This window comes from Scleropages formosus, chromosome 3 (genome assembly GCF_900964775.1).
Source record: "Scleropages formosus chromosome 3, fSclFor1.1, whole genome shotgun sequence".
Lineage (NCBI taxonomy): Eukaryota > Metazoa > Chordata > Actinopteri > Osteoglossiformes > Osteoglossidae > Scleropages > Scleropages formosus.
In genome coordinates, this window is record NC_041808.1 from 25513862 (window position 1) to 25533419 (window position 19558).

Genomic DNA, 19558 nt, shown 5'->3' on the forward strand with positions numbered 1-19558 from the left:
AACACCTGAAAAACAGTGTCTACGCTTGTTTTACTTGCAAAGAGTGAACATAACACTATATTTAGTGTTCTGAGATAGTTGTAGCTGTAAAAAGGTAGTCTATGAATAGCTCCATCTAGTCTAATCACTGAATAGTTCACAAGAAGGGGCCTACACACAGCGAAGCTTCTTACCTGCACAATGGTACTTCCCACTGATGTAGCGCAGTTCGAATCCTTCGTGGCACCTGCAGACATAGCTGCCGAAGGTGTTGATGCACTTGCGGAAGCGCGGGCACATGGCTCTCCCCAGTGAGCACTCATCCACATCTGAAAGAAGAAACCGAATGCTGCCGTCATCCGTGCAAAAGTTTGTTATTACTACCCTACTAACTCCTCTTTGGAAGGAGTGTTTCGACGATGGAGACTCCCCCAAGAAACTGAATTCATCTCTGGATGTTCCTGCACATGAATGAATAATGCATGGGCCACCAGCTTTAATTTTAGAACTTCAAAGAGGTACTGGTAGAGTATAATTTTAATTTATCATTTTCACATGGGGCAGAAGTTGTGATGAGACAACCTTTAGCCTCACTGCATACAGGAGGCACCACAGTGAGGTATGGTTAGCTGTGCCCCAGGCTGAAGGGTGAGGTGACACACCCAGGATGGGATGCCAGTCCATCACAAGGCACACCACCCAGACCCACCACACTGTGGGCCCATGCCAAGCCCCTGTTTAACTTCTTACTGTGATTTACCCATTCCTAAAGCTGGCTAGTTTTCATAATATCAGTTGAGGGTAAGTACATTGCTCAGCGCTACTACAGCACTGACTCAAATCTGGGTTATCTGAATCTGAAGGTGGCAGTTCTAACCACTACACCACCTGAGGACCCAGGTTAAAAGACATCTCCGTTTTGCATCCTTTTCACTCACCATCAGGAAGCACATGGACACTGCACAGTGAAAGGAGTTGCCTCACTCATACATTTTCCCAGCACTTTCCTCCTGTAATAACTGTTTTGATAAATGGTGCAGTTCCATAAAAGGCAACAAATGAAAAATGAGATTGCCTATTGTACATAATAAATTCTATAATAAAAAACTAAGAAAAAAGAATCACAGTTCATTAATCAAAGGGTTTCACTTATATCAATGATTTATTATTCCTTTATAATTACCTTTCTTTTTATTTAATAAGAAAAAATTACAATACAGTCTCCTTTCCCAATTTTCCCAGTAACACAGAATGTTAACATCTTCTTCAATCTCTTCGGTTTGAGAGACGAGTAAATCATGTGCACTCTTTTGACAAAGACTTTGAATCCATCCTAAACATAACTTTGGAGACATTTTTCATGCAAAATCCCATGTTAATAACATTTACATTTACTCATTTAGTGTACACTTTCTCCAAAGTGATGTACTGTGAGTGAACAAAGTGCATCAACAGCAAAACAGAAGAACTTTAGGTACAGACATTCGACTTTGAAAGTACAGTCAGATCAAACAATACCACCATTTTTGACAGTACACATTTGGTTGCACATAAAGCTGACAGGAAATACAGAGGTGATTGCAACAGATGGTGTGATGTTAATTTAGGAAGGACTTTGGATTAATTAACATTCTTTTGACTTCAACGTTTACATCAGAATGTTCCAAAAGAGATCCAAGAGATGCTACAGCGGTTTAAACCAAAAGGAGTTTCTCCAGAAAGGAAGTCAACCAAACCGGACCAGACTATGGGTAACCAGAGCCGTTTATGCAGTTCAGTGCTACATTTGCATTTATTTATTTGACACTTTTCTCCAAAGTAACTTTCGGTGTTAAACTACTTAACTTAAACATCTATAAGGCATGGTCATTTTTACTGCATCAATTCAAGCTAAGTGCCTTGATCAAGGGTACTATAATAGGAGGTTACATTTGAACCTGGGTCCTTAGAGTGGAAGGCAGCAGCTCTAACCACTACGTCCCCTACTGTTCCATTTATTGTTAACAATGATCTGTCTAAGTAGGAAAGCATTTTCTTAGGTTGGCCCAATGAACCTCACTGGCTGCTGCTTCCTTCCAAGAGACCGAGGTGTGCCACGCTCATTTGGGAAGCTCATTAGCGTTGCAGACATATGAGGCACACACGATTCGAGATACAATTAGAGTGCCACCGGCGCAGCAAGGGGAGAAGACCGATAATTTAGGGACAATGTTTTCTTATCATAGCCAGTGGGGCGCTCTTTGATATTCGCCACTAAAATTTCTAAAGCAGTTTTAAAGGAAATATCACTTCAGACACATGCACCCACACACACACACACACAAAGTGCAAAAAAAAAAATGAAAAGAAAACTAGGTCTAAAATATATATTTTTTTCTTTCTTCTTTCATTTCTTAATGTAGGTATGCAAATGTTTCTGTGACATCAAAAATATGCCAACATTTGGCTGTCATGTTTCTGTCTTGTTGCTGTGTGTTAATATATAGGATGTGGATAATGAAAAGTTCACACCAAAAACACCAAGTCTGTCAGTGAACTGAACATCAGTATCAACCACCCAAGTCACTAATCTTCACATCTCAGAAAGAAAACACAATTACTTACACTTTTTGGTGAAGTTCTGATTGCAAGGAAAACATATTTATTCCGTTAGATGACTCTTTTCTCTAAGGTGACATATACTGCTTACACTAATTTAGCATTTTATACAGTTTGATAGTTTTTACTGTATCAGCTCAGGGTTAGTACCTTGATCAAGGCCAGTATAGCAGAGCAAGTCCTTCTGGTTCAAGAAGGTAGCTGCAACCACTATGCTACCTGTTGAACCATGAAGCCTGTAATAAAACTAAATGAACGCTAAATTAACACTTGGACTAGATTAAGACTATTGTTTATTATAATGGGTGAAACTTGATCAGCAGCAGTAATTATGTCATTTCCACTCAGCATTTTACAGAGTGTGACCAGCAGATGTACTGGTACATACCCACACATGTCCTGCCATCGGATCCCAGCTGCAGCCCTGGTGACGGACACTGGCATCTCACTTCACCCTTCACCACTCCACAGCCGTACTGGCAGTTGGCCAGGGCGCAGGTGTGAGCATCTAGGGGGCAACAAAACGAATTGTGGGATGGGAGCATACTCATGTTTACACATACATTTGCACATCCGTGATTAACCAAGGTTAACCCCCCGACTGATTTCGTACAACGTGAAATCCCATAATGGTCGCCATGAACACAAAATTACTGTTACCCCCACGGCCTCTGTGCAAGTGTTTATACTCTCGATATTCTTAAGGACGACCATTGGGGCACAGACAAGAAGGAAAACCACAGACTTGCTGGAACATGATAACTGAGCGTAATTACATTTTTTCCATTTCTCATCCCTGCAGCACTGCCCACCCACCCCTCCCAAACCCTCCCTCCTGATTGTAATGAAGGGACCACAAAGTAGCACCATCTAAAGTACTTCATTCCCCCCAACCCTTATTTTAGCTAAACCACAAACAAGAACACCCATTTGTTTTTTTTTTATATAAAACTGAAATGTTCAGCAGATGCAGGCTGAAAGACAATGGCAATTTATAAAACCAATAAACGCACTGATGAGTAAACAATATATCACGTATATAGAACACAGTACTGAGTCGTCATGATTGTTTTCAGTGATGTTCTTGTTATTTCACTGTGCTTCTTTAAAGATGCTGCGTGAAACAAATGATTTCATCATCATCTTCACTTCATCATTATAAAATGTATTACTTATGACACATATTCATTGACGTATCTGTTCAAATATTAAACTGTTGGGTGTTATATTTTCATTTTTAGCTAAACTTATTACTTTAACATATAATGTCTGCTGCAAATATGTGTAGTATGTGATCGTTTGACGTTTCCATTATCTGTAATCTTGTAAAATCATTCAGAGTCTGTCTTCTGGATAGAGAAATAATAATTCCTATACAGGAATAAATAGCATTGTCTTGCATAAAATGATGTCCGATGGAGACGTTGAAAATTTCATGACTTTCTATTCTTCTTGTTCTTATGCCTTCCACTCCTCCTGGGGCTGTAGCTGGCAAGGTTTTTATGGTGTGGGGTAGCTAGCCCCTCACCCAACCCTCCTCTGTTCTCAGCTGGGCTTGGGACCACCCATGGCGGAGTTACTTTCAATCATATCACACGATTTTTCGTTTAAAGTGGTGGTCTGGTAACAGAATGGCTGACAATTACTATTCTACTGACAATCATAACCCAAAAGAATGCTTTAACTTTTTTTAGATTTTGTTATATTTTCCTCTTTTTAGATTTTTGTAGTCAGACAGTACTCTTGTGCAGGGACAGCTTGAAGCTACAAATAAGTATTAATGTTGCTTGGACAGTCAACTTAATGTCGGTTTCATGTTTTTCAGCAAAGGTCTTTTAAAGGAACATTCTGTTGCTGACAGGGAGACTATGCAATTAAAATACATTACACTAGATATGTTGTAGGGATTTCTGGGTAGACATGCTATGACAGTTATGTGAATATTGGAAGTTTACCTATTTTACTTTGTCAAAACCAGGCCAGCAGATGGTGTAGTGGTTAGAACTGCTAATTTCATTCATGAAGATTGATCACTGTAATGATAACATGATTTAAGGGAGGAAATAGTTGTAACGTGTGCCTTTTCTGCATGGCCCAAAGAACATAAAAGCACAACGGTATTTATTGTATATAAAGAGGCAGCAAGTTGCACTTTCAGGGTACTGGGTTTGCATCCCAATTTGTGTATTCCTGATCAAGGTACTTAACCTGAGTTGATACAGTAAAAATTACTCAGCTGTTCAAAAGGGGAAATTGTTAAGTACTGAAGAGACAAGTGTCAGCTAAATAAATAAATAAATGTAAAGATAAAACTGTCATCCTGTGATGGGCTGAAGCCCTCTCTGGGGGGTACCCCACAAGTCTTTTGTCCTTTTGCCTTTTGTTTAGGGAATCGACTCCAGAACACTGTGACCCTGATCAGGACAAGCTGTAAGTGAAAATGAATGAACAAACAAACTAACTAACTAACTAACTAACTATGTCATTATAAATCATTGAAGGTTGTGTACAACGTCTGCCTTCCAACAAAGAAGGTTAACTGTTGCATAGAGAACACTCCAGATTTGCAGTTTACGTCTTTACAATTGTGGTTAAATCAATATGCCCATTACAACTCAGTTTAGAAACTACGGATAAGCCATAGGAGGTTGGAAAAAAAATTCTTTGAGCTTTTCTGTTTCTAGGAACATTTTGAGAAGCCTGTAAAGATGGGTCATTGCTGGGCACAAGAACAGGACATTGAGGGCGAATGACTCACTTCCACACGTCCCATCGGGCATCATCATGTAACCACTCAGGCAGTAGCATTTGTAGCTACCATAGGTGTTCATGCACCTGTGCTTACAGGGCCGTGGCTTCAGTCCACACTCGTTCAGATCTGAGCAGAGGGGAAGAAAGAGGGTCAGCCGGGGAAACCAGTCAGCCTGCTGCAGACCGACAGCTGGAGTTCAGGGGTCAGTCACAAACATTAATTCAGAGCATGCTTGTTTATACAAAAAGGCACGGTGCTGAGCACACTGAAACATGCTCTGCACCAGCAAGCCTGTTCCATCTCCACTGTGATTTAAAGATGCACTTAAAAGGACCCGCTTATTATCTGGAAATATTTACCAACTTTTCTTATTTTTTTTATTTTTAAAATGCGCTTCCAAAGCTGGTGTCTTGGTAAGATTTTGGACAACATTTCAAAAACCAGTCACTTCTGATCTGAGATCAAAATAAATATTCCCTTAACACATAGTTCAATACTTTTTTCTTCTTTTGCAGAAAAAATTATGACAAGAAGAAAGGCATATAAACAAGAATGAATACATAAATTCAGACAAAACTTTTGACACCTCTGATGTCAAGCATACTATGTTAACTCAAAGTGGTCTACACACACACACACACACACACACACACACACACACACAGAGACAAGTACACATGCATGTACATAATACACACTATATAGCTCCATGTCCAAGCACATCACCAATGTCCTCTTGGACATCTCCTGGCAAGGTGACCATTTTCAGAGCACTAATGGTTCAGAAGCATCCACTTGGACAGTAGACACAGTTCCATAGAGAGGTCAAGAGCAGTGACATTGTCTAAAAATAAAAATCTAGAACTTCGAAAATTCATGGCTTGGGTTCATGACAAATATTCCTGAAAATGAACTACACGGCACTGAAAATTAACCTCCCAGCTATACCTGGTGGGCTGTGGCATTTCCCACTCCATTGACTCTGGGAAAATGCTTATGATGTACCCTCTGGAATGGTATGCTTGGTACATCTGACAGATGATACCTTATTCCAACAGATGAATGGTGATGCTGCACTCTAATACAGATACGCGGTGTGGATGATAAGTGACTGATTCAAGCCTCTCTGACTGAGCTCAGCTCGTAGTTGTTTACTGTCATTCATTACCGCTCTGTGCGTACATCAAGTCGCTACTGGCGGAAAATATTATGTAATGTTTCCATTTAATGTGATAAAAAGATTTAAATAAAATAAACTTTCCAGTTTTTTATTTGCAAAGAATAAATATATAAATGGACCGGTGAGAACTATTTCATATTTACAAATATTTCAGTAATACATGTAATGAGAAATGGAACAGATAAGAAATATCTTTTTCAGGTACAGCACAATACGTTTTTCTTTTTTTGGGGGGAAAAAAACATGCACACTATTTATTTGACTGCATGGTTCAGGTACTGTACTTTGGCTTCTTGTCAACAGGAGCAAAGTGCCTTAGTATCTGCAAAACACCACACACCTTAGTCACCATCAGTTCAGGTAAGCACACCAGTCAAGTCATTGACCAGTCATTTCAATTGATCAAGTGCATGGTTAATTTAACAAATCAAAGCATAAAATGAAAAGGAAAGAGAATAAAACAGATATTTGTCTAGTTTCCTGGAGAAAGCATGGGGAGAAGATGGAAACTCCACAGAGACTGAACTGCATTGGAACCCACAGCTCATATGCTGTGAGGCTCCAGAACTACCCACTGCGCCACTGTATTGTAATGACTGTCTGATGATCACAGTTCACTTGGGCAAATGATTTGAAGGCATCTTCGACTGTACTGCAGTGTTGCTCGTAGTACAATAAATGTTCCTATTCCCATCGCAGTGTAGTATATGACTTCTTGAACAAAATGTCGCCTCTAAATCTTCTGCTAAAAATAGAACTTTAAAAGGCAGTGTCAGAAGATCTTCCCACAAACGGGGGCAATCTGTACTTCTGTCAAGAGACAATCAAAAAAATCTTTCAGTAGATAAGAATTCTCTCGGAAGATAAGAAGCCAGACTCGCATCATGGCTCTAAGACATCACATTAAATTTCAATTACATGGCTAGTTTGGCCGCAATTTGGCGAAAAGGACCCGTTTTACGTGGTGATCCACTTCACCGTGGCAATCATCTCCAGAGTCTGATAGTTCTTAGTATAAGTATCTCTTTATTACCCAGCTGTATAAATGGGTAAGTAATTGTAAAAATGTTGTAAATTGCTTTGGAGAAAAGTGTCAGCTCAGTGAATAAATGCAAATATAAGTACATGAAATTCAAGTAGAGAAAAGCAAGATTTAATAACTATGTTTAAATTGAAAATCAACCTTTAAATAGAAAATATCTGAAATACATTGTATTCATATAGAACTTCAAATATATACACTGTTCTTTTCAGTGATTCTTTTTTTAAGCTTGGGATGTGTCTGTTATGCAATAATCACACATAATGGTGGTGTGAATCAGTGCATTAGCAGCACTGTATAACTGGCCTAGTCTTCACCCAGAGCTGTACTGCGAGCACAATGTCTGAAATTTATAAGCCACTGCAAAGAAGGTGCACCCTTCATAAGCATAAAACCGTGCAGAGACAAGCACAGTAGCTAACATCTGAGCCATAAGGCAGCAAGACCCATCTGTAGACATGTGCTCTTTGGCCTGGGTGAGGCTGTTAAAGTGTGATGGACAGATGTCTCATCCACTCGGAAGAATGAAAGCAGCCTCCTGAAGAGTCTCACTATCACTAAATGGGAAATAAATAAATAAATGAATGAACAAACAAATGAATGAATGAGTTATAAATAGATAGATAGATAGATAGATAGATAATGTAAATCCGGATTTACGTAAAAAATTCCTAGCAAAGAAATGATTTACTGATAGCGCTTTTATTTCACGCAAAATATCTGAAATACGTTATACATAAATTGGTGTAACCAGACAAGGCAGGAAGCTGCATCCTCCTAGTTCTTGGGTGTTTTAAACCATGAACGCATCTCCTCTCCTTAGTAAAGTGCTTTTTTTCGCATATTTTCTACCCTTTTCATTTTTTACAATGCCTGATGGTAAACGCGCGTTTTAAGAAAAACGAGAACTGTCTCACAAGCGTACAGCAATTGATTTGGAGATGACATTGAAAATAAGAAGGAAATATAAAGGTGGGCAGAGATTATTGTCTGTAGCATGGGAACAAGGTTTAGCCGTATCGACTGAGAATACGATAGTGAAGGATGCTGCACGTATAAAGGAGCATGTGAAAGGAGCAGTTAGCATGAAAACAGCAACAATAATAATGAAGAAACGTCAAGGTGCAATACCTGAGATGAAAAAATTATAAATTAGTTTAGATTAGTTTAGTTAATTTAGTTTCAAGTTTATTGTCATAGATACAAGTACCATGTACATGTATCATGAAAATCTCCCTGAATGCGTCTCCACAGACTATGGGCAAGGACAATAGAAATACTGCACAAACAAAAAAATGACAAACAAAACAGTGTCAATGACAGTAAATAACAAAAGCAGCAATGACAGCAATAACAATTATTATTAAAATTATATTAAAATAAATATAAATATATATATATATAATATATATTTATATATATAAATATATAGAAAAAATTAGAATTAAAAAAGATTAAAAAATTAAAAAAAAAAAAAAAAAATTGGTGTGTGTATCAGGATTTGTCTATCCTGTGTCTTATGCTCCTACTTCAACGATGAACCTCGGTGCAGCAAGTGGTAGGGAACAAACTAGGTTTGCTTGAGACTTTCATGTCTGCAGTTATGTCTCCTTCTCTCAATGTAATGCATAAGTTGGACTTTTGCTGAGATGTACGTCGCTTTGGACAAAGCATCTGCTAAATGAATAAATGTAAATGTACAGTGTGTGTGTGTGTGTGTGTGTGTGTGTGTGTATATATCCTTATAAAATTCAATATACTTGGCATAAAAGTATGACTCCAAATATGCAACGAGTGAATGATTAACTCAGGCAATGTTGACAGATTATTTGGTCTTAAAACAAAGAAACTGGAAAGCTACTGAGAAAAAAGCAAGATTTCAGCAGGAGCACAGGGAGAGTTTCGCTGTGTGGTTGTAGATGCTAGGGATTGGTGTGACATCATGCCAGCCACACAGCATCACCATGGGCACCACCCAGCCACCGCGGCCGCACTAAGATAAAGAGGAAAGCAGGGCTGGTCTCAGCAGAGGCAGGTCATGCAGGGGGTGTAGCCGCTTGGGGGCAAGGCTCTGTAATGGCTCACCCGCTGGACGTACCCCTACTGGCTGGTTCTCCATGGAGTGAAAGATGGGTAGGCGACTGTCCCATATTGGGGGGGCTACGAACTGTGATTCATCTTTATGAGGGCCAAAAGAAGAACAAACACAAGCAGACAATGAATGAAAATATTCAAAAGTTAGTGGTTAGAACTCATGCCTTTCCATTGAAGGACACAGGTTAAAAACCTACTACTGCTGTCATCCCCTTGAAGAAGCTATTTACCCTGCACACCAATTTGTAAATGGGTAAATCAGTGCAAGTAGCTTAATATTTCAAGTCACTCTAGAAATAAGCACGTTATAATGGGTTACATTAAAAGAAATAAGTGGAAGAGAATTATATATTTACATCAGGATGAAAAAAAGATGCAACTTGGCCCACAGACATACAAAAAGATTTTAAAGCACAGTATTAAAAAGACAAAATCTGTGTTAAGAAAATGTTATCCAGTGTAATCTACTGGGATTCATCCTACAAATGTTAAACAGTGATGAGCTTATTTATAACAAGCAGGGACATTAAATGCAACTTATTCATAAAGCGTCGATTAACAAAAACAACACATTCTTGATTAACGTGTAAACCTGTGCCAAAAAACACAAGAAATTTGTTTTTTTGCCGGTTTTTATAACTAAAAAATATTAATCCATTTTGTTAATACAGAAAAAATATACAGACTGCTTTTTTATCTCTAACATACCCAGGCTGTATTCCATCTGGACAGTAAGTTTTGCTTTGAAAAAACAGTTATCCTCATATAAAATGCACAAAATGCCTGTAATGTGTGTTATAAAACCACCTTTTTTAATATACAGTATACTGTACACCATTAGAGATCAGCTTTTTATCAACAAAAATAATGAGAAAAAGCTGAATATTAACTAGAAATAGGGAAGATAATTGTGTCATTATTGTCTGAAAGCTTTATGACAAGCCATCTCTCAAAGGCGCAAAGGGATTCCCACTGTCTGCCTGACAGCCTTTTCAAACTTTTGATCTTATTCGGTTTGGCAAATAGAATTTGCTAATGGTAATGTGAGCACATTGTAGAAAGCATTTGTTCATCTGTCAACCAAAATTGCAGAGCTATGAGTGCAGCAGCCAGTCTGAGATGACGTACAGCACAGACTTGGCTGGAAGGAGATAGGTAATTTCTACATTTGTCAAGGGACTTCTCTAGTTTCTTTAGGGGGTAATTAGTACTTTGGCACACAAATCTTAAACTCCTTCCTGCTTCTAAGTCTACTACTTCATGATGATAATTTTATTGTGTCTTCAGCCCACTCTTTCTGACATTCCTCAGTGATGCCTGCTTCTATGGTACTTTTTTTAGAACAGTCATGTAAAACGAAATTTGAAAATCATAAGATGTTGCTTTGCATATTACCAAAATGGCTTAGAACAGTAATTGGAGCCTACTAATGTACAGAGTTGAAAGAAGTTAAATGATTTTGAAAATTATGACAGCCTATTAATTCACTATTAAATTCAATTGGTTCTCTGTATGCCCCCATGTTTCCAGGATCTAGATCGCCATGACTCGGATGATGAACAAGAGGTTACTGGTAGTGAGTGATTGTTGCACTTGGGTCCTTTGAGTGTAGGGCAGTACCTCAAACCTCTACACCACCTGCTGCTCCCATGTAGAAAGTAACAAGTCATTGCCTCATTGATCAAAATGTCAGCATTCTGGCCAGCAAGTCTGCCTTTACCCTCTACAAGACTTCAGCACCAATTGTGGAGAACTCATGGGTTGTGTAGTGTTCAGCGTTCTGGCTCACCTCTTCTCATTTACTACATTCCACTTTAGTCCATACAACATGTATGGTCCTGCATCATGAAGTAGGGAGGAAATCAGATGTGACACAGCAGGAGTTGAGAGAATCAACATTTTATTGTGGGAGTCCAGACACACCTAGACCATTTATCCACTTCCTTCTTCTCCTCTGTCGGGCTTCTCTGCTCCTCATAATCAAAGTCCCTTAGTTAGCACTGCTAGACCATGTACTAGCTCACCTTGATTACAGGCCTTTCCAGTGTACCCCGGGAAGCACCTGCACTTGTTTGGTCCAATACACTCCCCATATTTACATCCATGCTGGCAGAGTGCTGTTGAGATACCGGGAAAAAAAAGAACAAACAAATCAATTTCATGTACAGCAGGACCAACAGGAAATAAAACTCCGTACAGTTCATATATAATGGTGCTCTTAGCAGTAGCTAAAGGAAGACACACATGTGAACTACTGAGCAAATAAAATATTATCTTATTGATCTTTACACAACCTATATAATAATGGATCGATGTTGCATTTTGAATGAATCTTAAGGCTTTCTAATTAAACAGATGTGAGTAATTAACGTAAATACACACACACACAGTGGCTGAAACCGCTTGTCCCAAGCGGGGTCGTGGCAAACCAGAGCCTAACCCAGCAACACAGGACGCAGGGCTGGAGGGGGAGGTGAGACACCCAGGATGGGATGTCAGTCAGTCAGAAGGCACCCCAAGTGGGACTCGAATCCCAGACCCACCAGAGAGCGGGATCCGGCCAAACCCACTGCGCCACTGCGCCATCACACCCCCTTCATGTAAATACAGAGCTGTGAAAAAAAGCATTTGTCCTATTTCCAACAGTACTGATTTCCAAGCAGCTGGTAGCATAGCACTTAGAACTGCTGCATTTGGAAATAAAAGTTCTTTGTTCAAATCTGACCTAATGCAGTAGGTGAGGTATTTACCCTAAATTACTTCAGCAAAAAAAATTCTTAGTTGTATAAATGGATACATAATTGTAGATAGCTTAACATTGTAAGTTGCCTAAAAAAACTGTCAGGTAAGCAAATAAATGTCTTGTACCATTCTGATATTAAATTTAATCCGATTTTTTTGTCAGCTCTAAGAGTCTATGAATGAAGCCCAAGAAATAAAAAAATAACACCAGTACTGTTTTTCAGTTTTTTCCTTAGTGTGAAAATGTGCAATCATGTGTGTGAAAAACAATCACAGTCAGTAAGTTGTTGTATTACCTTTAGCTGCAATGACTGTAACTAAATGCTCCCTGTACCTGTTGAAAAGGGTCTCACATCGCTGTCAAGGAATGTTGCCCCACTCTTCCATGCAGAACTTTTGGCAACATTTTGGGTTTTTCAGTTTTTGCCACAACATCTCACCTGGATTCAGGTAAGGACTTTGAATAAGTCATTCAAGGAATTACATTTTTTTTTTAGCTATTCTGATATTGACTTGCTTGTATACTTGGGACCATTGCCTTGCTACACTGTGTTTATAGACAGGCCTGGAGAACACATATGGGACTCAGAACATTGATCCCCCTATTTCCCATAGAGTTTGCTAGGTCTTAGCGCGACCGAGTGTCTGGTGGTATAACTGGATGGGTGAGCTGGACTCGTTAGCCTTGGTTGGCAGCCAGCCTAAGAGAAGGACAATTCTGACTCCAAGCCCAGGCAGATGAAACTCATTAGCCCTGTCAGGCCATCCATCTAGAAAAAGGACACTCCGACATAACACCTACGACCTGGGGACCTCGCTGTCACCATCCCAGCTTGCTAGGCCATGACAGATGAACCCCAGATGTAAAGGGTCGGGCCAGTACTGCGCACACTGCACTTCACCTAATAACTCCACTGCACAGGCTTGAAGGGAACACCCACGTCTACCACCAACATCATCATCAAGCCCTGCAGTGATGGGAAAGGGGCAAAACGGCAGGTGGAAGATGACACTGGAAGCCGCAGTTCCAATACTGCATACAGGTGGTCCAGGTGTAAGGGTCGTCAGATGTTGATCCCGGAGATGACAACATCATTCGGCAGCACCCTGAATGACTAAGCAGCCTTCTCTAGGGACAGCACTGCTTGCTCCAAACGGAGAGGGGCCTTGAAAGGTGGCCTAACCAAAGCTCATTTCCATTTCCCCCAGCTGGCTGGCTGCAGTCAATGAGCATCTTCAAATGCAATCGAACAACAACAAAGAAGAAAAGGTACACGCCTACCTCACAAGTGTGCTAGGACTAAAGCTTGCATCCTGGAACATCAGAACCACGCTCAATACAGAGGACAGCGATCACCTAGAATGAATTTCTGCTCTCGTTACCCATGAACTTTCAAGGCTGAATATCGACATCACCGCTCTCAGAGAAGTCCGCTTCCCAGAGGAAGGCATCCTTCAAGAACATGGCACAGGCTACACCCTCTACTGGTCAGGCAAACCAGAGACTGAGAGAAGCCTTTCTGACATTGGCTTTATGGTCAGGAATTCCATTGCCTCCAAACTTGAAAACCTGCCAACGGGTCACTCAGACTGCATCATTTCCATGTGCCTCCCATTTCAGAACAAGCAGCATGCCACACTCTTCAGCATGTACACCACAACTCTTCAAGTGAATCCTGCAGTAAAGGACAAGTGTTATACTGATCTGTGCAACCTCATATAGAATGCCCCTGCAGATGACAAGGTCATCATACTTGGCGACTTCAATGCCAGAGTAGGCAAAGATTCAGAAGCCTGAAAAGGAGTACTTGGCAAACACGGTGTTAGAAACTGCAATGACAATGGGCATCTTCTGTTAGAGTTCTGCGCGGAACAGCAACTCGCTATCACCAACACCATTTTCCAGCAGAAAGACAGTCATGAAGACAACCTGGATGCATACTCGGTCCAAGAATTGGCACCTCATAGACTACATCTTAGTGCACCAGAGAGACTTTCGCGATGTCTTACTCACCCGAGTAATGCCCAGCACAGAGTGTTAGATGGACCATCGTCTTGTACACTGCAAACTTTGTCTCTACTTCAAACCCAAGCCAAAGAGGGGAGGTGCTCCAAGGAAGAAGTTTCAGGTTGGCAACCTCCAGTCAGCTGAACTGAAAGCTGACTTCCAGGTGAATCTTCAGTCGAGGCTTGAAGATTCTGGTTGCCTCACAGACTGCTCTTCAGAAGCGCTTTGGGAACACCTAAAAACTACCATTCTGCAGACCTCTGAAGATATCCTAGGGTGTTCCACAAAGAAGAACAAAGATTGCTTTGAAGAAAACAATCAGGTGATCCAAGAATTCCTGGCGAAGACGAGATCTGCTTACCACATGCACCTTGCTCAGCCGTCCTGTCCTGATAAGAAAGCAGCCTTCTGTCTTATATGCAGCAACCTCCAGAGCAAGTTTCGAGAGATTCAGAAGGAGTGGTGGACCAACCTTGCAGAGAGAACTCAGCTTTGCACAGGCATCGGTGACTACAGAGGGTTTTATGAAGCCCTAAAGGTAGTGTACGACCCGTCACCCCAGGTCCAGAGTCCCTTGTAAGCACTCTTCACAGACAAGGTGTCCATCCTGAACCGGTGATCAGAACCTTTCTAGACTCTTATCAATGCCAACCACATGGTCCAAGACTCAGTAATACATCGCATCCCACAACAGCCAGAGAAAAAAAAACTGGACAAGATCCCTACCCTTGAAGAGACTGTCAAGGCCATTAAGCAGCTGAAAAGTAGCAAGGTAGCAGGAGTCAATGGAATCCCACCTGAGATTTGGAGGCTCGGGGGCCCAACACTACACAACGAACTCCATGAGTTCTTTGTCTGCTGCTGGGAACAAGGTAAACTACCTCAGGACCGCCGTGATGCAGTCAATGTCACCCTATACAAGAACAAAGGGGGGGGGGGGGGGGGGGGGGGGGAGTCAGACTGCTCCAATTATCAGGGGATAACTCTGCTTTCCGTTGCCAGGAAAATCCTTGCAAGAGTACTTCTGAACAGACTAGTACCAACCATCGCAGAAGAACTCCTCCCAGAGAGCCAGTGTGGCTTCAGAGCTAAAAGGAGCACCACCGACATGGTATTTGTTCTCAGACAACTCCAAGAGAAATGTAGGGAACAGAACAAGGGACTTTTGTTGATCTTACCAAAGCGTTCAGTGCTATGAGCAGAAAAGGTCTGTGGCAAATCATGGAACAACTAGAATGTCCCCCAAAGTTCCTCAATATGATCATTCAGCTACTCGAAGACCAGAGTGGCCAAGTCAGACACAGAAATGACCTCTCAGAGCCCTTCCCAATAGGCAATAGTGTAAAGCAAGGCTGCATTCTCGTGCCAACTCTCTTTACAATCTTCTTCAGCATGATGGTCCAAAGGGCTACAGTAGACCATGATGACGAGGACGGTGTCTACATTCAATACCACACCGATGGCAGCCTGTTCAACCCGAGGCAACTAAAGCCCAAACCAAGACAGTGGAGAATCTCATCCAAGAACTACTCTTCACCAATGATGCTACCCTTGTTTCCCACACGGTGACAGCTCTGCAGCATATAACATCCTGTATTGCAGAGGCTGCTGAGTACTTTGGACTAAAAGTCAGCTTGAAGAAGACTGGAGTTCTCCACCAGCCTGCACCTCAGGAAGATTAACACCCTCCCCACATCACCACTGGCAAGTCAGATCTGAAGATAGTCTACCAGTTCAGTTACCTGGGGTGAATCTTCTCCTCAGACTCCAAGGTCAACAAAGAGATCAACAACAGACTGGCAAAAGCAAACAGTGCATTCGGCAGACTGTACAATTGAGTCTGGAACAACAAGCATCTGAAGAAAGGCAGAAAGATTAATTTGTACGGAGCCGTTGTACTGACCACCCTCCTGTATGGCCTCGAGTCGTGGGTCACCTACCATCACCACCTGTGACTCCTTGAGCGTTTCCACCAGCACTGCCTCTGCACCACCCTCAACATCCACTGGAATGATTTCATCAGCAATACTGAAGTCTTCAAACAGGCGGAAGTCACCAGCATCGAGGCCATGCTGTTGAAGACGCAGCTGCGCTGGGCAGGGCACATCTCCAGGATGGAGAATCATCACCTGCCCAAGATTGTACTGTAAGGTGAACTCACAACTGGCCACCGCGGCAGAGGTGCACCGAAGAAGAAGTACAAGGAGTCTCTGAAGAAATCTCTTGGTGCCTGTTACGTTGACCACCGCCAGTGGCCTGCTCTACCCTTTGACCACGAGGCCTGGAGACACATCATTCACCAGGCTGTCTCTTTCTTTGAGAATGCATGTAGGGCTGGTCTTGAGGACAAAAGGAGATGGAGGAAACGTGACACTGCAGTACCAAACCCATAACAGACTTTTCCTTGCAGCCACTGCAAGGACCTGCCTGTCCTTCATTGGCCTCACCAGACATCAGCGAGCCTGTAGCAGACTTGGAGAGCCCCCTTCCTAAATCTTTGTTTGCAAAGCCAAACCATAAGATGCTGCAGATGCTAATTCTTCTGAATTTTGCTAAAGGTTGTGGATTTTGTACATATGCAAAAAGGTAGGTGATGCAAAGAAAACCACAGTATTCCTGTTATGAAAGCTACAGATTTTTGCTCCCCAGCCAAGAGGTACTACTGTCACAGATCTGCCAAATCAGACATGATGGCCAGTGATTTGAGAATATAGCCACGCTCATAATACTGACATTAGAAAACAGCTAAGAAGTGTGGTAAACAACACAGAGCAAAAATGGTAGACAGTGTTTTCAGCAAGGGGGTGCGGTGGCGCAGCGGGTTGGAGCGGATCCTGCTCTCCAGTGGGTCTGGAGTTCGAGTCCCACTTGGGGTGCCTTGCGATGGACTGGCATCCTGTCCTGGGTGTGTCCCCTCCCCCTCTGGCCCTATGCCCTGTGTTGCCGGGTAGGCTCCGGTTCCCCGCGACCCCTTATGGGACAAGCGGTTGAGAAAGTGTGTGTGTGTGTGTGTGTGTGTGTGTGTGTGTGTGTGTGTGTGTGTGTGTGTGTGTATTTTAAGCAATAGCGGTGAAATGCTTACATCTATCTTCCTAAAGTTCATATCCTTTCCTGGAAAAAGTGTTTGATCATGTTGCAGTTTCCAACGGACATGAAAGGAGAGTTGAGGATTTTGTAAAGATTTTACAGTCCACTAGAGTTCACTTCAAGGAGATCATTCCATTTCAGATCACTGACCATTTTCTGCGTTCCATGGCAAATATACAGTTAAGACTAGGCAGCCGATTAAATATGAGTGCAAAAGCTAAATGTGGATTGATAAGCCCTAAACTGCTGATAAACCCACCTCAGTCAAACAAAGAAACCTGCAAGCCTATGTTATTGCTCATCCACGCTAATTGCTTAACTTCCAAAGATAAGCATGGAAAAAATTTTTATTCACGATATCATTTTATATATTTACATACATATACACACACACACTTTCTGAACCACTTGTCCCATACACACAGACTTTCAGAGCTGCTTGTCCCATATGGGGTTGCAGGGAACCAGAACCTATCCAGTAACGCAGGGCGAAAGGGACACACCCAGGACAGGACGCCAAGCCGACGCAAGGCACCCCCCGCGGGCCTCAAACCCCAGACCCACCGGAGAGCAGGACTGTGATCCAACCCACTGCGCCACCGCACCCCCTATCCCCTTGTCCTATATGTATGTTCCATTACAGAGGAAAGGGTGGAGGAAACCTATCTTGCAAGTGCTTGCTTGAGGAAGAACATCTGCCCAGCAAAGAGGATATTGACTGCATTCTTTCAATAACCTGTAGGCATTGTGCTCAGAAAAAAAGTCAGGTAACAGAAGTTCAGCAGATACCTGTTCCCAACACTTTTCCCAACAAGCCTCCCTCTTTCCCTCTTCTCAGCCACTGGCAGTGCATATCTAAGGAGGCTGTTGAACCTGGCCTCAGGTGGTTGGTGCTGCTGTAGTTTACTGGAATGAAAGCTGACGCACTGAGCAAATATACAAACCCCACTTCGAGGAAATCCTTGACCATGCTTTTCTCTTGGCTATAAATCTCTGTCAACTCCGGCAGGTTCTCCTGCCCTCCCTAAGCAGTGGAGATGGAAAATGATGAACTGAAGCCTAACCCAGCAACACACGGCGCAGGGCTGGAGGGGGAGGGGACACACCCAGGACGGGACTCCAGTCCGCCGCAAGTCACCCCAACAGGGCTCGAACCCCAGGCCACCCAGAGAGCAGGCCTCGGCCATCGCACCCCCACCTTCTGCAAATATCCAGATAAAGTGAGAAGTAAAGCATTCGCTACACAAAAGGAAATCTACCTACAGTATCAGTTAACCCAGGATTTATTCCTTTTTTTGCTCCTTCAGGATGCAACTTGCCAACATTATTTTGAGAAATGTTTTTTTAACCTCGGGTTTGACACATTATCCCAACTACTCTGTGCATTAAGACGAAAGGAGCTGCGAAACAAATGTTCAAAAGAGGAAATACTTTTTTCCTAAAAAAAAACCACACTATCAAGCCATATTTGGTCTCTGAACAAGTGCACATTCCTGAAGTCTTACAAATACAGATTTGCAGATACGCGTGTGCCTGTGCTCACCCCCACACACATATAACGGAACACACAAGATCACAGGAGAGCAGTTAAAATAAAAGAAAAATATCAACATTTACAAGTGCACAGAATGGTTAAAACAAACCTGAATTTGCAAACCTTTAAAATGGTAACACCGCAGTAACATTTAGAATACACACCTAACTGCCTATTATTGCCTTACACTAAATAGTAGAAAATCACCATATGTTAATGGTGTATTAATGTCACACACACACACACACACACACACTGTCTGGAGCCAGAGCCTAACCTGGCAACACAAGGCATAGGGCTTGAGGGGACACACCCAGAACAGGACACCAGTCCACCACAAGGCACCCCAAGAAGGACTTGAACCCCAGGCCCACCAGAGAGCAGACCCCAGTTCAACCCACTGCGCTACCACACCCCCCCAACATGTATTAATGTCCCCCATGTTAAATATCTGTTCATGGGTTTTTCTAAAGCTTCAGCCAGCAATGATGTACATGCCATGCTGAAGAACATGGTGCATTATATTTTCTTGCACTTTCACT

General features: G+C 42.0%; 1 protein-coding gene across 2 annotated transcripts in view; it reads right to left on the reverse strand.

Moving 5' to 3' along the window:
- LOC108931731 (nephronectin-like) overlaps positions 1-19558 on the reverse strand; it is a 40655-nt gene that overhangs the window by 14097 nt on the left and 7000 nt on the right. For both annotated transcript variants that reach the window (XM_018747715.2, XM_018747714.2), the window contains exons 3-6: positions 11670-11762; positions 5336-5455; positions 2966-3085; positions 174-308 (exon numbers count right to left, since the gene is read on the reverse strand). In XM_018747715.2, coding sequence (XP_018603231.2) covers positions 174-308; positions 2966-3085; positions 5336-5455; positions 11670-11762 — 468 coding nt within the window. The remainder of the gene's footprint in view (positions 1-173; positions 309-2965; positions 3086-5335; positions 5456-11669; positions 11763-19558) is intronic.